Genomic DNA, 23,972 nt, shown 5'->3' on the forward strand with positions numbered 1-23,972 from the left:
GGAATGTGCCTTCACTTACCGATACGATCATAGTCCTAAAAATCGTAATTATAGTGACTGTAAGACAAACAGTTCAATAAAAGTCAAGTGAATTTGACTCAGGATCAAAATTACCGAAAATTGACGCATATATAATTGCACAGGTATCTTGATTGACAGTTTTATTTCATTTTGTCTCAAAATTCTAGTGTAATAGTTGATAAATCATTCCCATTCCAATTTATTCCCTCTTTGGCTACCACTCAAACCAAAGTGTCCAAAATAAATTGTCAATTGTCATCCATGCCAGACGATGACATAATCAAAATGTCCCTTTTCAAATGAACCTGAAAAATCTGCCAAAAAGTCTGAATCCCTCCGCCAACTTTCTCCGTGAAGCTCCACTTCAACCCCGCCTGAAAAGTTGATGCTATTTACAGTCAGACACTTTGACAGGTTTGACTTTACAACGTAGCGTTAATAGCAACAATTTGACAAAAGGCAAACAGCTTCTGGGGGAATTCACAAGTTGTGTTCTGGAAGAAAAAAAAAACGAGGGATGATTACAGACCCTGGCTCTTCATAAATGTGACTCATGGCTTTCATGCCAAACGCCCTCATTTTTTTTTCATTTCATTTACCCTCACAACAGCTGGGACATAAACTATCGTTAATCCCGATATGGGCACGAATGACAGCCGCCTCCTTGAAGGTTGGGCCGCTGCCATGGGAGGTTGACGCCCCTGCTTGGAACAACGTGCTATCACTTAGGCAGCTTCTTTATGACTGATTCTTGCCGATGAAAGATAGCGAGACTCATCGGCATGTCTGAGTAATCGGGAACAGCCATTGGCGTCGTCCACGTCCATTGCCACCATCTAAATGTCTTTTCTGCTGACTGGGGGCCTGATTTCTAATTGTTGGTGCATGTAAAAATGAACCACGTTTTAACCCTTGACCTCTGGAGTGTGAGGTGGAAGTGCTGAATCCTTATTTTTACTACTAGAGTTGGTGGATTTGATCACATGTGATATTGCAGAATAATTTGAAGAGGGATTAAGAGATTGTAAACTGGTTGTTGTGTAGTTTAGACTGTAGTTATCTGAATAACTTCATTTTGTTAAGAAATACTTTGATTATGAACCCGCTCCTCCCTAAAATGTATTTTTATATTGTGCATTGTTTAGTGTGATTGATAGGCTGACAAACACAAACTGTTTCTCTGATGTTGTGAACTGTGCTTGGAAAGTACACTCATGAATCAATGAATGTGGTGATTGATTATAGTTGATAGGCATGAAATTATATGCAACATATCTTTGTTATTGCCCGTTTCAGATCTTTAATCCATGACAAATGCACTATTGTTTTTGTTATATATTGTGTGCCATCAGTGTTTGTCACATTTTTTACATTTTTTGTACATTTTCTGATGTACATTTTCTGAGCGTTAAAAGTCAGGATCGGATAAGCTTGGACATTTGCCTCCAGAAGAATATGTAACGTCACGATGAAATATTCTATACCGTGTACATTTTCATCAGGCTTCCTTCCGCCCTGCGTCGTACCCGCTGCCTCTCACACTGTCAGTTTGCATTCTGGGGAGTTCATCAGAGGCACTTGTATTGTTCTTGCGTGGTCAGACCTTTTATTTTTGCAGTCCGCTGTTTGCACACCTGGCGGAATGGTGAAAGTTTGTCTTGGGTCATGTGTGTGTTTATGCAGCCCCGGCCCCAGAGGTAACCCCGTCACGCCGCCGAATGGCGAGCTGGTTTTTCGTGTGTGATTGCGTACGTGAGTCCGCGATTGAGTGTGACAGTGAGGTTGTGAGTGTATATGTGTGTGTGTGGGGGGTGACTTTCAAAGTAGCCTTGCTTGGAGAAGAGCCACGCTCCCTTTCAGCAATCAAGCATCAGCACCCCATACTCCCACTGCACAGTGTGTATGTGTGCGCACATTGCTTGTGTGCAAAGCGCTACCATGTTTTCAGAAGCGCAGCTCAATACGGTGCCTGCAAACTAATGAAAGCCAGCTTTCATTGCTTCCAATTGGACAGCGAGATGTAAAGCATTATGTAACACGTATAGTGTAAACGCTGCAAAGTTGTCTCTCAACAAATTAGACATGTTCGTTTTGTGTTATGGACTGCTTAAGATGACGCCCCAATGATTTGACCCCTGGAAGGGAATGAAATAAAGGGAGGGGATTTGTCAATAGTTGTGTGATCCATTTTAATTTTACAAACCGGCCTTTTACTCATCCTTAAAGGGGAGTGGAAGGATTTTTTTTGGCCCCCTCCTTCCCATTGTCTTCCTATTACTCGGTTTCAAGAGGGCATTCAATGGCAAGTCTGCAGGCAACCCACCCTGTATCCCACCCCAATGTAGTATGTGATGTTATAACTGTTCAGTCAGGCTGTCCTTGGCATTTTTATTGTCCTTATACATTGACAAAAAAGGCTTATTTGAACTGTTTTGATCGTGTGAACTTGGAAATTTTGCATTATGGTATTCTGAAAAGGATGATTATGTAACAGAGGTCAATGACACCAGATTGAGGTGTACAATTTTGCACTTTTATAACTTCTAGATCAAACTTCCCAACCGAAAGCATAAAGAAAGCAAGCTTGTTTCACTATACACTTTTGCCATGCAGTCTGAGTGTGAGCGTTAATAGTTGTCTATCTCCCTGTGCCCTGCGATTGGCCGACTAGTAATTCAGGGTGTCCAGCATCCCCCGTGACCCTTGTGAGGATAAATGGTACGGAAAATGAATGATGTAATGTGAATATAAACAGATAATGGCTTCACAACCGCACGTCAAGTCTGCATCCCTAGAAGGTGCAATTGGAGCCGTGGATACTTCTAATGATATCAGCGCTGCTGTTTACCTCTGCTCACCCCGTAACCGTGAGACGGTGAGTAAGCACGTAGCCGCCTGCTGCTTATGCTATTAGCGGCGCTGATGAGAGACGTCTCAACGTCTGTAAAGTCAACCTGTAATTATCGTGGCTGTGTGTCCGCCAGGCAAAGAAACGCAGTCAGATTTATAGATTTATTCCGGCTTCAAATTAGCATCGTGCCTCACATTCCGGCATTGGAATGTTCTGCAAGTTGTTGAAATGTACGTCCAGCAAGTTGGAGTTGTTTGAGAATTCGGTGTTGACCCTGTTATTTTCAAGGCATAATCATGCATCAGAAAAACTCGGTACTTGGGTTTCAATCTCAGTTTTTGATTGGTCGGGCGAGGTTGGTGACTTGCCCATATTTGGAAGTTTTTTTTGACATGAAGTAAACTTATTGTCATGTTTTGTGTATGGTAATGCAAATTTATTGACTTCCTCACTCGTTTCGACGCTGTTTATGTTTTTAAATCTGCAGTTTTTGGGCTTGGAGGATTCTGGTCTCACTGTTTTTCTACAGCAATTTGATTGACAATAATCAATCTAACATTGCTCCATCTTGAAGTAGTAAGTCGGAATAGGGTCTGTGTACTAGGGTTTCCCACCTTTTTCTGTGACTAGTCAGTAAATGCAATTGGCAACATACGGTTTAATGAATAATTTTTGTTTTGAATGTGTTGCCACCACAAGCAGAAAACATCCTCGTTTTTTTGCTTTTAAATGACTCACATTTTCCACATTTAGGACCAGTCTGAATGTATCAGTGCTCATCAGTTGGCATTCGTGGACAGCGGAAAGTCATAAAGTATTTTGATTGATGGTCTTTGGAGCTTAAGCGCTGTAATTTCATTAGGATACCATTGAGGACTATGCAGTTTGTTGCTTATAATTAAATTAACTCCTGTTAATTACATTTACAGGACGTTGCTACTGTACTTGTACATGGAACTGGAAAGTTTTGCAGGGAAAGCTGAACACAAAAATGAATGCATTTTTTTAAAGGGTTGATGTCGTTAACTCATGCAAGAATGCAGGTTATCCATTTATTTTTTGTCATTTATTTTAAGGATTCAATCATGATTATTGGAAGCTTTTTTTTACCTTTTCAGGTAAAAAATTATGCTGCAATTTTATGTTGAATTTGTAGTAGACATCCAATATAGGATAGGTCCGCATGTAATTAATGTATGGTCATAATTTTGTTGGCATTGTCACAAATTCTCTATGAATTTTGGACACTATAACTTTGTTTTGCAGTGCAAACATGTTAAAACAAATTTGCAGTAAAGATAGAAGGCTATTTTTCTGTCTTAAATGATAATCAAAAGGCAAAATAGTCTCTAATTTGGTCGCTTGGATGCTGTCCCTCCCAGCTTCCATTTGTCATCCATAAATACTTGGATCTTCCCTTTTTTTGTTGCAATGAAGACGAAAAGCAGCTTCTTGTCCACAATGTCCTAAATTCAGCTTTGGAAGGACGAGTCACGGCATTGTGAAATCATGTGAGGCGGGCAATTATCCGCCACTAGAAGAAGACAGCAGAGGCTTTTGTTCGCAGCATTGTCGCCGCCACACGGGCCGCACTCATAACGGCTCGCTTCTGAAACGGGAGACGCTCGCTGCCATCAGGCCGCCTTTGTTCTCGCCGGCAAATAAACAGATTGGAACATAATGGGCCGCTTATGTGTAAGATCACTTGGCGTGCCCTGCGCTCACTGAGTCACGGCCCTTGTACGCCATCCTCACACTTCCTCGGTGACACATTTCTGTTTATGGCTTTTGGGCGTCATGTGACTTGCGTCGGGTTTGCATCATCACGGCGACGGGGAGTTATTACGAGTGCTGACTTTGCAGTTCAGGCACGTAACTGGACCAACCCGTCCGTGAAGTGTTCCACCACAGAAAAACAGAGGATGCAACTAAAGTGTTCCCACGCTCAATGTTTGTTTCAGTCCTTGTCATCACACCGTTTGTGGGTGGAATGTATCGGTAGAAGTTTCGGAGTCAGGACTGTATTATTATTAATGTTTGTAATCTCAAATTTGGTTCTGTAGTTTTTATAATGGGTTCATTGGTGTTTATTACATTGAGAATGCACTGCTAATATAGAAATTGTCATCATTAAGGGTTGATCAAGATGCTTAAATATCAATTCACTGCCCTATTTTCTTTGAAGTAGTGATTGGAGGGAAAATGCATGTACAGCAAAAAATATATTTAAAAATAGCCATTCTGTTGGGTACATTTTATTGTGTTTTTCAATAGACAAGACTAGATTCAAACTAATTTACATTTTCGGCGATAATAGTGCAGTCCTTCTGTATATATATGCAAGTACTTGAACACTACTATAGACATATTACTACTCTGTTGTTCCTGGAGGTGCTTGGTGTAAAAAGAAAATTGAGAAACACTGTCCATGTCAATTTACTTGGAACAAGAGTTAAAGCAAGTTGTCTGCAAGCACATAAAAATCACGCTCATCTGTCAGCATATGCTTTTGAACTACAACTGAGTGTTTATGCTGCAGCTTGATTAAAATGAGCAATGAAGTAGTTGAGAGGAAGAAATCAGCAGCAGCCAGACGCCTCTGCCAATTATCTGACCTCCCCCAACCCCTGCTTTGTTTTTTTTATTCATACAAACTGTAAAAGCTATCCTCAATGCGTATTTAGGTTGCGCTTGTGCCATTCGATATTAAATATTTCCCTCTATTTTCCCCTCAACTCCAAAAACAGCCGTCCAGATACCACAAAAAAGATCACTGGAACTCATAGATAATCACTACTGGAGTCCATCAGAAAAAAAATACTAAACTTTCCATGATACAATACAGCCTAACTCACTAAATGAGTCACTTATTCAAAAGAATTGTGTAGCCTTGAAGATTAGATTTCTTCCTCCTATGTTGGGTTTGCAATGAACTTTTACTTTTCCATGACTTGTGTTTGTCTTCCATTGAAAGTAATTCAAATTTGAAATTAGTTTCAATAAGCAGCAGCATTGGCACGTAATTTTTCTAAATATTATTTTTGTGGTGTATTGGTACTGCACAACATCAGTATAGGTGATGAGAAGGTGAGTGCTCATTGGCTGTGAATGGATAGGTCTAAACCACATCCTCATATGGCCAGACAATGCAAATTTCTATATTTGCGGTATATTCCTAAAAACATAACCCAATGTGTCATGATTAATAATGTCATAGATGTTTTTTTTCTTCTAAAAGGTAAAATGAATTGGAAATCAGATCTGTTTGAAAGAATGGGAGCTTTTTTTTAAAATATTTTCCATTGGACCATATCAGTAAACCCTAGCTTCCACATTAGCTGTCATTATCCACTCGCACTTTTCCAGAAAGGAAAACAACGTCTGTCCGAACTGAAGAAAGGAAGGAAACCATAGCGAGCGCGTGTAATTTTCAGCAACACGTGAAACCTCTATTATGTTTCTGTGAGAGCTTGTGATAACAACGTTGAAGGTGCTTACATGTGTGGTCCCGAGTGGTAGAGCAACGGGGTGGGCCCTTCCAGAACCCAGACCAGAACTTACGCCGCCGCATCCAAACTCTTCATCTTTAACTTGAGTCGCCAGAATATTCGGCCACCGGAGGAGAAAATCTTATGAATTAAATATTGTATTCCATATCATATTCCAGCCTTTCACGTGAATGCAGCTGTCAGGAATTGTCCAACACAGCAGGATTCCCATATTCCCCTTTCCCAATACCATGCCTTGTTTACATCTAGCAACAGTACGATTTCGAAAACGTTAAATCCGCAAAATTCCAGGTTTCGCTTGAACTCCAGACGTCGTCGCGAATGCACTCTTGCGTGACTCACTCGGCTCCTCTTACGACGTAATTGTCCCAAATCCCCTCCAATCAAGGGCCTTCATCTTTGTGTTTTAGCCTCCGAAGCCCCGAAAAACAAAAGCAGAAGCCAGAGTTGGCGTATGATCTGGGATCCCTTGAGTTCAACCTCTGTCGTCTATGTCTGCATGATGGAGGTGAGTAAATCTTAAAACACAGTTTGACCTCTTTCAAAAATATTCAGATAATCTCATTTTCCCATTGTTTATCAATTGAAGTTCTGAACAATAATGGTTTTCTCGAATATGAACAAAGTCAAAATCTGGTCCCTGCTTTCAATCTCTGACTGCTTTTGTATTGGACCAATAAGATCCAATCCGATCTGCTGAATAGTACTCCTTTCCTTTAGAAACTAATCACATTAATCAGGTATTGGAGCGACATTGGCTTGGACCAATATTGGCAAAACCGATCTTAAAAAAAAATGCATAGTAAGTCCTAAAAGCAGCATCTGGACATCTCTACCAATCGTCAAAGTCTGCTTCATGGATGTGATTGTTAAGTAGGGGATATTCTATTATTGTCATAAAACCCCCAACAAAAACAATCACTTAAGATGAGACGTAATTTCAAAAGTAGCTCACTGTATATGCGATGAAACCAAATAAATACTAACAGGGTTCCTGCCTTTCCTCGCCCTTTTTACATTTATTTTTCATTCCTTCTTTTTAAGCCGGGTCATGACGTCTAAATTACTCTGCCTTCAGATTGCTGGTAATTTGCCGGGCTCGTCGCTTTTGACAGCGGGGCATCCGATCTCGTTGGCGTCGGGGGCGCTAAAAGTTGTTATTCAGAAGGCTAACGTTTCCAAATATCCAGAAAATACAGCAGGGATATTTTTAGCGGGAAAGGTAAACGCCACGGCTGACACTGAGCATTAAATCTCAGAGTGAAAATAGCCGGCGTGTGTCTGGTCCATGCCCAGGGCGTGTTTGCTTGCCGCCAACAGCCGCAAGGCGACGTCCAATCCCGAACTACTCCCGTGAACCCGGGAGGCATGTTCTTGTTTTAGCCGGTAAATATTTACCGAGCGGCTAGCGCCAAGGTAAATTTTTTTGCCGTGCAGGAATACAGTAAGTGGCGAGGACGTGAGGAATTGCTGGGATTTAACGTCATTATTCTTCAGCGTCCTAAAACACACACACATATGGAGGCTATTAAAATGCGTTTAATCACGGCTAATTGGGCCTCACCGACATCAATTATACAAATAAGTATATAAGATTTCATAGCTCATAAATATATGCTTTATTGATTCAAGGAAAGGATTTAAATACTTGACAATGGAACAAACCTCAGCATGAAATCTGACACATGATTAGAAAATTGTGTTGAAATACAATCAACCCTAAAGTATTGGAACTTTGAGAGCAATTCATTTTAATAATTTGACCTGAAAATATTAGTGTTGCCATTAATTAATGTATGAAATATATGATATTATATATATATATGTATACTATATATTTATTACCATGGGACCATGTGTCTGACAGATGTGTGTTCATCCATCCTAGAAAGACAATCCTGTCCAAGTAAGATTTCATCAAGCCAAAACTGTCATCCAAACACAAACATACTCACGTCTTATTCGTCAGAATTCAGCAATTGTGAGTTATATGGTAACAAAATAATATACAGAAATCAATAATTGAATACATTTTCCATCCGTGTCCAATTTACGTTTGTTATTCAAACAATATCACTGAATGTCTATGCTTTGGATTCAACACTACATTTATCCATTCATTCATTCATTCTACAAGCTTTTCATTGTTGTGAGGGTGCTGGATTCTATGTCACCCAACAATGGGCATTTAAACCAACATGCTGACTATTGAGTTATTGAAGGCATTGAGTTTATTACAGTTTCAGTCGTGTTTTTTTTAACAGTACAATTTGGCAACCAAAACTGCCATTTTTTTTACAGTGTAGACTAGTTGTCAATCAATGACAGAGTGTATCCTATAAATCAAGTCCTATGAGGAAACATAGACAAAACACACAAATGATCCAACCCTAATGTTATTTTTATACACCTCTATGATCATTTAAGTGACAATGTGTGGGGAAATATGTGATGTGACATCCCTGCCTTTTTCTTTTGCCTCTGGGATTAAATCCTCCCTCTTTTTGTCTGCTTCTGCAGAGTCCCTGGCAAATTAATGACGCTAACCAGCTTCTCGCCTTCATTCCACACATTCCCGCCTTGGCTTCTACGCGCACCTGACACACGGCGCATCAAACATTGGCCGGAAAAGTCGAAGGAGGACGTCTAGCCAGATTTACGAGCACTGACACGATTGGACGCAAAGTTATTCTAACTTTAGGATGCGACAGCAACTTCACACCTCAAAAGCATCACCTCTCAAGGGACACGCCCCTCTACAAATCAGCTTCCTGACACCTTTTCATGGAGTTGCCAGGCCGGCTTTTTGCGCATGTATGCGGCCTCCCCGGATCTGGATCTCGCCGGGCAGCTTTCAGAGGCAAAAAAAAAGCCGGCGCGAATCTCCCGGCTGAGCCGACTGACGCACGTTGGAGAGCCTGAAAGCGCGGCTAAGGAAGAGGAGGCGCGGAAGGGAGGAGAGAGGGAAACCACAACGCCGGTCCAGCCCACCGTGGTGGTGACGTCGAGGGGGCACGTGAGCGAGGCTCTCCAGTGACGGCGCGTGGAGGGCAGGAAAAGCAGTTTTTAAAGCCGCTGGTGCCGTTTTGGGGTTTTTGCGCGAGGTGCTCCTCCAAAACAACCACAGAACCACAGACGCGCGGCTCGGGACTCGCCGTGGCCGGGGCGTCAATGGTTAATGGTCGCGGGCCAGCAGCACCAGTCAAAGGGACGGCGCTAAGCAAGTAAGTACACCGTAGCATCAGATTTTTTTTTCTTCTTTCTCCTCCTCCATAAAAACCAAACCAGTTTCTTCCTTGTGGTCTTCGGAATAGTTGATAAACGCATGTCTCGCGGCTTGAAGATTTTCTTTTCTCACCCCCTGATCATCCTCCTCCTCCTCCTCCCCCCTCGTAATATGGTTTAGGACGTGTCAAGGTTCACGGAAACCGCCGAGGAGCGAGAACTGGTCCCGGCATGGCGTCAAACAGCCTCTTCAGCACCGTCACACCATGCCAGCAGAACTTCTTCTGGGGTGAGTAGCGCTTGGATTCCTTTACATGATGCTTGGGGGGGTTTAGTGGGGAGTGGGTGTGTGGGTCAGGTGTTTGGATGTGGAGCATCCTTCATGACTAATAGAAGGAAACTTCTTATCTCGGATGGAGGGATGCAAAACTTAGTCAACTTGTCTTTTATTGCAATAGAAGCCAAAGCTTCAGAACCTTCAGATGTGTAGTGGACAGTTCCCTTGTGGCCCTTGTTATAAAACTCACCTTTTAACTGTTTTTTTGCAAAAAAAAGTAGAACAAAACTATCCAATGATGGCCATATGCAAATACTTTTTTTTTTGTTCTATTCCGTTTCTAGCCTAAAGAGTCCAAATAGTAGGAATCCCTTTTTTTGTTTGACAAAGCTCGAGTTCCACGAACCAATTTTTGGCACGTAGTACAAAAGCTAATATGTGAAAAATAATACTGTGTGTCCCAATTAAAATGTTTTCCATTGGCTTTATTCTGCCTGCATATCTAATTTAACGCAGCAGACAGATTTTTAGATTTTTAACCACACAAGGACAGTCAGATCTGTAGACAATGCAACCATCCACTTTTATTTAAGTGGAAAACCTCAACCATGTTTGCTCATAACAAGGATTTGTTGTTCTTTACGTATTTGAAGTTGGAGTTTCTGGTACTACAAAATGGATTTTTACATAACATCATAAGCATGAGTATAGTTATTATAGTCGTATTTTAGTGCCTTTAAAATTTGTTAAAGATCTGAGGTGACCCAACTGTGCTTTTACCTCCAAAAAAAAATATCATCATTTTTGAGGGAAGACTTTTGTTTTCCCTTTTGTTGGATTTGGGAACCACATTTTGGCAAAATACATTGTTGGAGCTTCCAATAAATGAAGCATTCATCCATATTCAACACCCAAAGCTTAAATTTCCCCAACTCTATCAGATTATCAGATAAAAAGAACTCATTGAGCTTGTTTTTTATTTTACTTATATTAAAATATAGCAAATTTGAAGTTGTGTACTTTGAACAAGTTCTGGCAGTAACACTGGTGTGTATTATCGAATTATAAAGAACATAGTAAAACCCTTAAAGCTTCTTTTGTAAACAGTAAAAATACTCCACCGCATAAAGATCTGTGATGTTATAATTGCAGTTTATATGTAGTGTGTAGAAAATGTCACAAGCTTGATTGTTGTCAGACGTGTGTGCCCTGTAATTTATGGTTGTTGTCATGATCTTTTTTGCATTATGGTAGTTTTATTGTAGTCTATAACACAAAACAACATTGTGCAACTAGATTGATCCCCATAAGTTGATTTTGAAAGATTCCTATCTGCTTCACAAAGCAGTTTTAGTCCCGTGTGTACTGTAATTTATGTTTTTTGTTGTGGTCTTTGGCTATTGTGGTACTGGATCTAAATAGTTTCGGAGCCTGTGTTATTTTTATGGTAGAATGTGCAATAACAATGTGATGGAAATGAGCAAGACATCCCTAAAATCATTTTAAATATTTTGAATGCACTTTAAACAGTAGCTTTATGTTTTTGGTTTTGGGTTCTAATTCATAGTCTGTTTTTTTGCAATGGTTTTCTTGTCTTGAATGGAAATTTTGCCAATTTCTTGCCTAATTAAGGAAGAAAATATTAGGCAATTAGTGTAATTCGTGATAGTGTACAAAATCTTCTTTTGTTGTATGCGTAATTAATTAACAAATTCGTATTCATTATTAGGATGCTGTAGTTTAATGGCCTCTTTGGTTGTTGTTGGTTTTTTTTGGGAGTTTTTTTGGCGACCCTTTCCAATCAGACAAGCTTAAGCGTTCAGATTTGCAACAAACATTTACGAGGCCGCCGAGTCCAAATCAAATATCTGCAAGATGTTTGTCAGAAGTCTCTTGGCTCCCCACACACATCTGTTGCGGGCCTCTCCACAGAAGCAGCCTCGGCTTCTTAATGCGCTCCAGCGTCTTCCACCAATCACCTCCGCCTATTACCGCGTTAACCTCTCACCTGCGGGGAGCGAGCCGGGCAGGAAATTGAAAGCAGGGGCCGATGCTCAGGTGCTAAGGGGAAGGAGTACGGCGAGGGGAGGGGCGTCTCAAACCGATGGGCTATCGATTCTCACGGCGACCCGCTGATTGATGTCGCCTCCGGCGCCTTTTTACGATCATCTGGCTTGTAAATCTGTCAGCGCCGCCACGAAATGTCCCCGGGACCACCAGAGCAATAGGCTGTGTTTGTAATTTTGAAATAAAAACAAGTATTATGTATCAGGGAAAATGGAATGCACTTCTTAAGTTAAATTGAGTCAAAGAAAAGGAGGGGGGAAAAAAACTTAACATAACGACTAAAGTTGTGTTTTTCCATTTCTTGGTGTTCTTTGCCTTCATGAATTTGTATGTACACAATTCATGAAATAATACACTGAATTAGTTTTTTGTTTTATTAATTCTGATTAAATGAAGCTACAATTGTAAGATCCCTGTCCAAAATGAATGTACATATTACAATTAAGAGAAAAAATAATAATAATTTGTGCATGAAAGGGTTAATATCCGATTTTTTTAAAGCTAAGGAAGGGAGAAATTATTTGATTAACGTTTGTTTAATTAACCACACGGAACGTTCCTTTTTTTTTAAATGCTTGGACCTGAAAAAAATAGATTGCTAATGATTTGGCAGACCCCCAAGCTATGGCTCGCGGACCCCGGTTTGAGACGCCCTCACTTAGCTGACGTTGGACATGTAAATTGCTATGTATATTTTGAGAGCACTAAGGATTAATCATCTTTTCCATCATCCGTCAACTTAAATCCCGCGCGTGAGATCCGAGACGTCCGCGATGTTTTCTCAACTCGTTCCTGCTGGACTCGCTTTTTTTTAAAGGGGTGTGTGTGTGTATATGTGTGTGTATGTGTGTGTGGCGGGGGTCTGTATGCGTATGTGTACGTTGTGGCGTCAGCCTCTTTTTTTTGCCTTGAACGCAAGTTGCAAAAATCTTTGTTTTACTTGCCACAGCGCCACACTGCTGCCGTCACGGACACTTTTAATTTGGGCTCCCGGCGCATTCCCGCAGAAAGATGACGCGAACAAAATATTCCCATCGCCGTGGAGATTTGTCTTGGCCTTGGCTTTGCATTTAATTGCCCAAAAATACATTTTCAGGCTTGGCACAAAAGTCCTCAACCCATCCACAAGTGCCAATGCCATGTCTACTTTAGCACATAATGGGCCTATTAGAAAGTTTAAATATAGATAATTCAGTCTTTTGAGCTATTATCCATGTTCTACATCAGCAAGATACCGAAAGAAAAGTCTTAGATATGTAAAGTTGTTGTAGAAGGGGTCTCAAAGTCTAGCCAAGTCTCGTATTCCTCCCCCAAAAATGGATTTTTATTAAAAACAGTTCAGTTTAACAGTTCATTAAGACATGAACTTAATCACTATTACATTCACTTATCATTTATGGTACTATTGACATTCTATACTGTTCTATTGGTTAGTGTTGCAACTTTCTGCATCACTTTTTTGAAATGGACTCTGTTAGCTGCCGACTTTTGAGAAATACATAATTGGAACTGGGCGGCAAGGCATATTTTCCTCCAACTTGGTGCCTCTATGGAATTACATCTCAACCAAGTGACTAATGCTGCTAATCCACTTTGGCCAACTCATAGGCATACACTGCCGAAAACTGTCATGAGCCTGAATTATGGGCGCTTATGCTTGAAGTAATTAAAAAAATAAAAAGCTCCAAGACAAACAAACACGAAACATTTATGCCAAGTACAGAGTCGCAAATTATTGTCTTGGATGGGGCCTCAATTGGCCCACTTGCCACATATTTGATATCGATTCATTACGCCCCGTACTTGATATTATATATTAAATTCCTTCTTAACTATAATTCAACAGAATACTTGAATAACTGACACAATTAAAAAATATATTTAAACAATAGTGTATTCTTACTTAAAATTGCTTAGACATTGATCACCATCCATTGCAGAAAACGACTAAATCAGTCCTCATCTTATTTACTAGCAGTTTACTGGTTTGTTTCTATTATGTAATGATTGGTAGCAAGTGTCACTAATAGTAGGGAAAAAAACATTCCTGCAAAGATAGTTTTCCTATTCGTACACCTCAATCTTTCTACCAGTGTGCCAAATCGTTTTTACTGAGAACAAAGAGTCCACTAATCCTCAACCTGGATATCAAGGATCTCAAATAAATCCACAAACAGCATTTTATTCCAACCACAAACTTGAGACATCTTAAAAGTCCAGTACAGGCACTTTCATTAATAGGTAATTTGGAAAGAAAAAAATGCCAGCGTCAGTAGGAGCTACTGTGCTGTAACTCGTCCTCAAAGGAGGCCCTCTTCCACCCGACCGCCGTGTCATTGATGTCTCAAAATAGTGCACGTATAGCTTCACGAGCTAATAGCGCTTGTCATTAAAAACCCGCGTAACTGCCGAAGGCAAGCGGGGGCGTGTCGGCATCATCCCATTTTGGCGGTGAGGACAATTAAGGGCTTTGTCGGTTGTGATGGTTAATAAGAGAGTGACAAGGTGTGGTAATGAGTGGTGTTCTCATGCTTGTAGATAAACAAGTGATACCAGTAAGACGGGGACAACTCTTTAGATTTTACATGATTGTGGGTCAGCTGATTTTGCCAGTGGAACTAAGTCTTTTAGAATCAATCCTGAGAAACCTCTTGAACTTTAGGTCATTGAAATTATAATATAGAATAATTCTGCATGGGTTATTATTTGGCCACACTGTGCTGCAGTGGTTGTTTTTGCTTGGCTTTTGGTAAGGGCAGCGTGGGATAGATTTCCAATGTGATTTTAAAAGTGAATGGTTGTCTTTACGATTGGCTGGCGACCAATTGAGGGTGTAGTCCGCCTGCTGGCATTGGCACCAGCAACCCCTTGACCGAAGTGGTGTTGAAAATGAATGAATGAAATTGAAGCGTTGATTACCTACAGTCATTTAGTATGTAATTTTTCATAATTAGGTACTTCATTTAATTTGGCTTCTGCAAACTATTCACTTTCTAAGTAATTGTTGTGGCCTTAGAATATAATTTTGCATCAATATACATATTTAAATGAGTACATGTAGAAATAAATCAAGGAAATTTCAGTAAAAAACTTTTTAAATCATAATTATTGTCAATAGAAATAACATTGTAATGAGCCCTTTTTTATTTACTTAATTTAGGGTTGACAAACAAGTCAGTGTTAAACACTTAATTACAGATTATAGTTAATCATTGTCTTTATTTTTGTTAATTCTTGTGAGCTCTAATATCAATACTGTGTGTATGTATATATATAGATTTATTTCTTCACCAGTAGCCAGTGATTTTGGAACGTTGATAAATGGGGGTTCACAGTAAACAGTGACAAAATAAGATCAACAATTAGAAGGATTCCAACAGCAAATTGTTTAAACACCCAGCTACTTTTCCACAAATCCCCTCTTCCCTCGTCCAGAGTGTATTCAAGAGTGTGCAGCCTCGTGGGTGTTTGTTTTCGGCCCGTAATGATGTGAGCGAGAGCGTGGAGGTACAAGGCCTTACCTGTTCCTGGTGGCGAGGGAGGGAAGAGGTCAGCCTTCCTGCGTGTTGGTTTAGTCTGGCAGGAATGCGGCATCCCCTCCGATGTAAACTCACTTAACGGCGGCTCATGAAAGGAGCCACCGACGAGGTGGGATCTTAACCGTGTTCGGAGGTAATTTCCACTCTGGAGATGAGGAAACACAGAAGGTGTCGAAGTAGAAATGCCGATTTAAGTCTTTGAAAAGCACTCGCGTTAAAGCTGTCTTCGTATGATTTGGGAAACTTGCAGTTTTTACAAGTAGTTCTATGATATATCGGAAATGTAAAGACATGTTACCTTTATACCGTCTTAGTCTTCAATGCGAGGTGAGCATTGGAATACCTGTAATTGTCAAACAACGTTGTAGAACTCACTTTCAAAACAGTGCCTTTATGACCTTAGGTTGTTAACACTAATTTGTCAAAGCAATTTAATGATTTTCTTCGGTTTTTGTCTCGAGTTTTGCTGATCTAATATACGAAGAAGAATTTGCAGTTGAAACACTTCTACAAACATAGCAGTTACAATCTTTGAAAAGAAAAATCATCACTTATCACAAGTCAAAAATGGATTGGACGTCTAGTCAATGGAACTAAAAGATGAGCATTCACTGCCAGTCAATGAGTAGGACATGCATTTAATAATGGAGTTGATTTAAGCACATTTTCTTGCTCCTTTAGTGGCTAATTGTACTGCAATTTACCCCGGGATGTCCCAATCTGATCCATTTTTTTTTCCAATATATGTACAATATAAACTAAACTTTTTTGCCATTAATTTACAAAGAGACACTGTCCCACTCAGCAGACATATTTGCTTAGTGGACTGATTTACTGCAGTCTAAAAGCTCAATGGTACTGAAAACACATGCTACCACTGGATTCCAACCATGATAAAGCCTATATCTGATTATTATTATTATTATTCCTGATTCCTATCTTGTAACCTGGCCAATCTTCCAAAAATCACCATATTGGGCACCTATCCCAATACTAAGTATACTCCGATTAGGACAATCACTACTAGTTACCAGTTGACCAGTTCTGACCAAGTCATACATTGACTTAAAGCGCACAGTTCTAAATTGTAATTCTATACTCATGAAGAGATGTGCCCATAGGATAAACTTGGTTGCAACGCTACTACTCGTGCACAGGTGTAACCATCGCACGTGCACTTAAGGTGTCCCTGACAGAAAGATCTGTCGTCTTGATTAATGCTCTCACTCAAACTGCCACCTGGAAACAATCCAACCCCCCCTACGCTCGTCTGTTTTATTTTTTTTTGAACGCCCCCGTTCGTCCTTTGCGTCTTAGCACGTGCATACCATGAGGGCCGACTGGTGTTGAGCAGATGCCACCGGGTAGGGTAGGACGAGGGGGGACGAGGGGAGTAACTCAAAAGGGGAAGGAAAAGAAAAGAAAGGTACGTGTGAACAATAGCGGACGTGCAGCCGAGGGTGTTGAATGTCTTTAATAACACATTTTGCTCAAATTACCAACCTAACGGATCAAACGCATCCCTGGCGGCGACGCCTACTCTTTTTTGCTTTTAAGGCCGTGTGGCCACCATGCCTGCTTCCGTTAGACCTCAGACTTAGCCATATGCATCCTCACTTATTGTTAAATTTATCGTTTTGCCTAATTGGATTTTACTAAAATTCAAAGTAGGGCTCAAAAGCATCATCTTTTTTAACAAAGTTAAAAGTCACTTCATATTTTGATATGTCAAATAACTCCAAATATAAGAGGCAAGTCTTTATGTAAGCATTTATTCATTCTCCGTACCGCTTATATTCACAAGGGTCTCAGGGGGTGCTGGAGCCTATCCCAGCTCATTTTGCGCAGCCAATCACAGAGCATGAAGAGACAGAAAACCAATCACGCTTACACTTTTAAAATTTAGAATATTTAACCAGCCTACTCTGCATGTTTTTGGAATGTGGGCTGAAACCGGAGTACCCGGAAAAAACCCACACAAGCCTGAGAGGAACTTGCAAACTTCACACATTGAGGACCAACCTAAGATTGAACCCTCGACCCCAGAACTGTGAGGCCGACCGACACTTTTTTTTTTTAATACTTACTCTTTTCCTGTGCGGTTCATAAAACCTTTACGACTGCAACGATTGGGTTATTTCCAATTTCCGCACGACAGAGATACTTTTGTGTTGGCAAGCGAGGATAAGCACGCGGTCATTTTTTTTTCAAAGCATCTCCCATCTGGCTAGTGGGGGGGGGGGGGGGGGGGGCGACCATTTAAGTCCCTCCTCCTCTTTTCCTCACCCACGCCATCACTAAAAAGTAAAAAGCTGATGACAAAAGTAACTGGGCGGCGTACCACCTGTGGCACACGCTAACACACATAATTACCTTGAATGTGGCCTAGAGACCTAAAAAAGTGTGTGTGTGTGTGTGTGTGTGTGTGTGTGTGTGTGTGTGTGTGTGTGTGTGCAGGTGGATTTCATTCTTTGAAGTGAAAATACAACGCAAATTGAAAGCTGGGGCGGCTTTACAAACGCCCTCATTTGTACTCCCCTCCTGGTACAAAACAGGCAAATCAGTATGCAGTTATAGTTTAACCTAAAATTGGTAAAAACTAAGTCAAGTCACCCCAAAAAAATAAACCGGTTAGGACCAAGAAGCTGTAAAAAAAAAGATGGTGTTTTTGCATTTACAAGGACACATCAACTTTTTAAATGACCCTTAATAAATCACTGTGCTATTGCGTCATCTTCATCGTCTATAACCGACTCGTCATTTTAAGCAAGTCTGTTATTATAGCTGTCATGAAATTGCACAAGAATGCATTTTGTTCCCAGAAAGTCCGAATTAAAAATTATAGGAAAAGTTCATTGGTATGACAAAAATAAAAATAAATTCAACATTTTAGATTACTTCACTTGAAAATACAATTTTTAAACACAAACAGCCTCATAATTGACAACCTTTAATTGTCCTTTAGAAAAAACAACTAAAATTTCACATTTCCTATAAATTTGTATCATATTCATACATTACTCAAAATTCATGTATCATATATGAATAACAATAAATGGTTCAATACATGATATACTTGTCATTTGATGAAAATATTCTTTAAACTGGCGTTAAAACGTCTTTCATCAAAAACAGTAACCCTACAAAAACTGTAATAATTGATTACAGATTGCCCATATTTATTCAAGTTAAACCTTCAATTAACCATTTAATACATTGTGAAATCTGATGGGCGTGGCCTTGCTATTCAAATCCTGCCAAATCTTATCAAAGTTTGTCCATAAAATCCGAAAGTGAAGCTCCTTTTCCGCTTGCCCGGCAACTTTCCCAACGTCAGGCGTCGCGTTAGCTCCCACTTTTTGTCATTTTATTTTCCGTCTCATCTTCCGCTTCCCCTGCCGTCGTCTCTGTTCGCCATCACTCCACTCGAGTGAAGTCGGCGTCGTTTGTCTGGTATTTCCTTTTAAAACAGGCGGAAAAGTAGGTCTTTCTTCCCATCCTGATGCTGAATGAGCAAAAGGTAGCGAGGAGATGGGAATATTTGATCAGAGTGATATAGACGCCTTGATGGAAATTTAAGATGCCGCGTGGAGAAAATTCACCTATTCAAAGTTAAACGACGTTTTTTTTTTCTCATGTCTGGAGCGCCAGCGTCTCGACACAAACAAAAACAACAAAAAAGCAATCCCTTCTGTTTTTATTATTGCTGACACTTTGCTGAATATAGACATTTTTGCTATTTTAGTTATTTTTTTAATAGAAAAACAGGTTTGTCCATGTTTTTTTGTACACCTAATGAGCATCTTATATTAGAATTTGCTTAAACGTACATTTTTTAAACATATCCTTTGAAAAACTCACCATATTTCACTAACTAATGTATAAAAATAGCTTTTTCAACTTTAACTTTGAATAATCTAAGACAAAAAAATGCCATATTACTCTTCAAATGCACCATATTTGTTTAAAAAGTAGTTATTATTGTTTCCATTAGCATCACTAATGTTGCATTGAGTGAGTTTGAATCGTGAGGACAGCGCTGACTGTGGTTTTTTATTTATTTCTTTATTTTTTCAAGTTTTTTTTAACAGCTTCTGGCGGTGATAAACTGTAATTTGGTGTAATTATTCTTTTTGCGAAAAAGAACATCCTTTGGCTCATAGAATGATGGATACTTTTTTCCTTCTGACCGCATTTCCACTAGTAAATGGTTGTCTAAATATTCACGTCGAAAAAGACGTCTGTGGTTTGGATTTATCAAGAATGTAAAAGGGAGAAACACAAAATAAGAGCAAGAGCAATCAGTGAATATGAATTTTAGTAATGATAACACTGGGTTAGCAATGTAATGGGAATTTAAGTATGATTTACCATTCACAAATTCATCAATTAATGTATTTTTTTCCATAAACCTTTCAATTATGATCATTAGCAACCATGGACAGCGACTCATTTCAACTGGGATTACTGGAAAGGGCAATAAATTTTGCAAAAATTTGATTATACATAAAACAAACAAGCAAAATATACCCAACTAAGAAAGACAACATTTTAAAAATGTCTTCCAAATATGAAAAAAGTCAAACAAATCATAATAAAAACCCGATATAAACCTAATCTAGATTAAACTTCCCTGCTCATCACCTGAAAGTCTATTTAAAAAAATCTATTTGGCAGAAAGTCAAACATTTGACTGGCGTTATTTAAAAGACAAGATGGATGCTTTAATTGTCTGTCGGTGAGCGACGACCCAACACGGGAACCTCATTTTTTTTTCTCTTCTTCTTCTCTCCTGAGATTTCACGCGTGATCTACGAGGCCGTAAAGAAATCCGGCTTTCGAGATTTAAAGCCGCTCGTATTTCACACGCGCAATTTTAGTGTCAGCTCGCGACCGCATCCCGCCGAAAGCGTTGCCATCGTACAACAGCGTGAATGTTTAAGACTTGGAGAATGATTTTCCCGTTGGGACTCGCTGGCGTCAGAGCACAGCCGACGGGAATGTTTGGAGAAAAGACACTAAAGCGGCTGCGCAACTTTTTTTTTCTTCCTCCATTGTTCTCTTGTCTGGCAAGAATAAGTCAAAATTTTGGACATCTATTGCTGTCAATGGAGTCAAATACAGCACGAAAATAGTCGGGTTGTAGAGTTCAGCGGTGCGGTGTGGCTCGTAAAATGTTGACAGGAGATCCAAACCCTCAAAAATCATTCACCGTCGCGATTATTATTATTATTTCCTGTTTGTCCCAGTTTGACTGCGATGCATTTTGACAGTTGGTCTTTTCCTGCCAATGACATGAATGATTGATTGTCAGTGAAATGAAGACAACAATTTCGCTTAGTCTGCAGCAAAAGATCGTTTTTCTCAATGTATCCACATGTTTAATTAATTTAAGAATGGGGAACTAGAATATGAGAATTGTTCTACAAAAGTTAGACAGTGTTATTACTAGAAATGGTGCTTGTGTAGTATTATTGTTCACATTTTTAATGTTATATGGGATTTTTAGGGTTTCGAATAAACTCCACATCAGAAAGTTTCACTACAAAGTTTGCATTGCCCATTAAAAGACTTAAGAAATTTACTAAAAAACAAAAAGACAAATTTTCCATGAATTTGGCAGTTGTTGTTGTTGTTGTTTTCTAATTTGAAGGACAGAGTACTATTACATGACCAATTCTGATTAGATTTAATTTAAAAGTACAATAAAGTTAGCCCTCGAATACCTACAATAAGTAGTAACGTATCAGTTTTATTTTCATACTTTGTTTTCTCAAACTAAAAGCAAAAACCCTGATCTAACATCTGGAAGACAAATATTTTATTACACTTCATAATAATAAATATAAAGATACAGTAGAACGTCAGTATTTCCTGGCCTTCGCCATATTCCCTCAACCTGCAAGCGGATGCGATAACCGATAGCTTCCTGGTGTGCGGCGCTCGACATCCCCGCGGCCGCCGTATCCCCCTCACTTGAACCTCGTTAATCAGCCAACCATGGCATCCATCATACCAGTCGTGACAGAGCGGCGCCGAGATCAGCGAAGTAGAAACGGCGGCCCGATAAATCCACTGTTAGTTTTACCTCGCCCGATGAAACGCCGCTCCGGATAACATGAGACCAGCTCATCTTTGCTGATGTACTCATAATATTTTGATACTCGTGTGCCGGGAGGAAGCGAGCCGCTGAAAACGCACAGAGGAGAGGAAAAAGGGGGGCGTCGAGTGGAATGTTGGCCCGGAACAAGCGTCTATATTGTCTTTAGCACCTTTGGAAGCTCAGCGTCCAAGAACAACGCTCCTTACCGGGTTCCCGTCGCGCACCTCGATACGCTGCATTTCCTCTCAAACTAATCCTTGAGGAGGAGGGCAAACTTGTCATGTGATTAATATAGGCAACCCCACTTTTTTGTATGGCTTTTTTACAATATACATGAAGGTTTAGGTCAAGGATGTCAAGATCAGTTTGGTTTGTGGACCATTTTAATGCCAAATAGATCTCAATGTTGGCTAGAACGCATTAACAATGGCTGGCTCTAGAGGTGACTGTGTAGTTCCCTTCACTAAAACCGTGCTACTTGTGTGTATGTGTCATTGTTTACCTTTAACTGCTATTAGATGAAGTTAAATTCTCAATAGAAGGATGGAAAGAGCAACACTAAAGTTAGCAGTTTTTTTTACGTTCAATTGATGTTTGCACTTGTGTGGGTTTCTTGTCAAATCATAGTACTTTTGCAAAAAGATCATATCAGGACCATAGAAAGCGAAATATAAACTTTTCTGGTGTAAATATAACGTTGCAGTGGCAAATCAAGACCTGAAGTAAACGTCTATCTGTCTTCACAATGTAATGTTACTCCATAGTCTCCCATTTCTCCAGAGCGTGTTTACTTTTTGCACAAAGTTGAAACCTGTTTATTTAAATTCCTTTAGATTTGCCGGTAACATGTTTAAGGTTTGCCGTCCTTTTTGCCCGAAGTCAGCTGGGAAAACTACTGCAGACTAACGACCTTATAATAAGTGCTACAAATAATGGATGGATTTTGCATATGGTTTCTCTATATTCTGGGTTTTCACTGTTTAAATACGGGTTCAGAAAAGTATAATACTTCGAAACAAATGTTGGGGGGGCTTTTTGCCGTAGCGCAATCGGATCTGATTGAGTGACAGAAGGGAAAAGCAGACAACCTTGGAGAGACTCTGGGCCAAAAGTGTGGTGGCTCCAGGCAGGGTTTGATGGCTGGCGTGGCTGAACTGAAGTGAAGGGCTAATAATAGTATAACGAGTGACACAAAGGCTGTATAGAAAGCGGCATGGGCCAAAAACGCCTCGAGCTTCTAAAGATATTTGGTTGCGTGCAAAAGCGGAAAAGTTGAAATCCCGTCTCTTTTTTTGTTGGCCGCTTTTTGGCTGCCAACTCGGGTGCTGTCATTCCATCAACAAACCATACCATTTTGTCTCTTTCCATTGTAAAGCAGCCCAAAGTATGCTTTTGTTTAGCTCAGGGGTGTACAAACTACGCCCCTTTGCTTAGTTTTGAGTGGCCTGCGGCAAATAATGAAACTATCATTGGATGTGGCCCGCACAGGAGGCTTAAATTCAGCCTATAATGCATTTCCTAGATTCAATACTAGATGGAGCTAGTCTCTTTAATAATTAATGTTATAACCATTTAATCTGCTATAATAGCATTGGAATACATGCCCTCTCACCCTGAAAAAGTTTATTTTTAATTTTTAAACCCATGCCAGGATTTACACCACATACCATCCCATCTGAAATGTACCGCTCATTTTGATAGAAACACGTCGCCCCCTCACATGTGTCCTTGGGACTCTTTTAACGCTCTCAGGTCTCGCTGCTTTATTTTCCCTGCCAGCCCACAGAAGTTCCTTTCTGGTGCTTATTTTTGCCTGCAAGTGATGTCAATTAGAGACCTCCGTGAAGGCGCTAGGCGGCAGACAGTCAGAACCCAGAGAAAATTGTCCTCCCAAAAAACCCCTCCACCCTCCTCAACTGCTTCACCATCTTTTTCTAGCGATATGCCATAATCTATGGCCTTAAACCTATAAAATAAGGCCGCTCGAAAAAGCCGGCCAAGTGACAAACAATCATTATGAGGTCAGCGAGAGTAAGGTTACCGGACCTCGTCATCTACTGCCCTCAAGCAGGTCAGCCGTCTCCGGTGCCGACCTTCCCCGGCCCGCTTTCATCCCGCTGATTGGCTCCCGTTGGCCGTATCCCTGACCTGGCTGGGGCTGGCAAACAAAAACGGCGTGGAAACATCTCGCCCGAAGCCTAGTCGGCGGCCTTCTCCGAGAAACTGTAATTAAGGGTCTTGAAAAATGCACCGCTGTGAAATGGAGCCTTAATCCTCTCGTCTTTTCCCTTACTCGATGATGACGCTGCTTTCAAAAAAAAAACTGAAAAAACAGAGCAGGCCTCTGTTGCCCGCTTGTTTTTTTCACAATTTGTACTAT

The 23,972-nt window shown here is 40.2% G+C and overlaps 1 protein-coding gene across 1 annotated transcript in view; it reads left to right on the forward strand.

Annotated features, from left to right (window-relative positions):
• The first annotated feature begins 9,426 nt into the window (after positions 1-9,426).
• The window catches only part of runx2b (RUNX family transcription factor 2b), a 32,888-nt gene continuing 18,342 nt past the window's right edge, over positions 9,427-23,972 (forward strand). The window contains exons 1-2 of the mRNA XM_077711257.1: positions 9,427-9,605; positions 9,788-9,895. Coding sequence (XP_077567383.1) covers positions 9,838-9,895 — 58 coding nt within the window. The 5' untranslated portion in view covers positions 9,427-9,605; positions 9,788-9,837. The remainder of the gene's footprint in view (positions 9,606-9,787; positions 9,896-23,972) is intronic.

This window comes from Stigmatopora nigra, unplaced genomic scaffold (assembly GCF_051989575.1).
Source record: "Stigmatopora nigra isolate UIUO_SnigA unplaced genomic scaffold, RoL_Snig_1.1 HiC_scaffold_25, whole genome shotgun sequence".
Classification (NCBI taxonomy): domain Eukaryota; kingdom Metazoa; phylum Chordata; class Actinopteri; order Syngnathiformes; family Syngnathidae; genus Stigmatopora; species Stigmatopora nigra.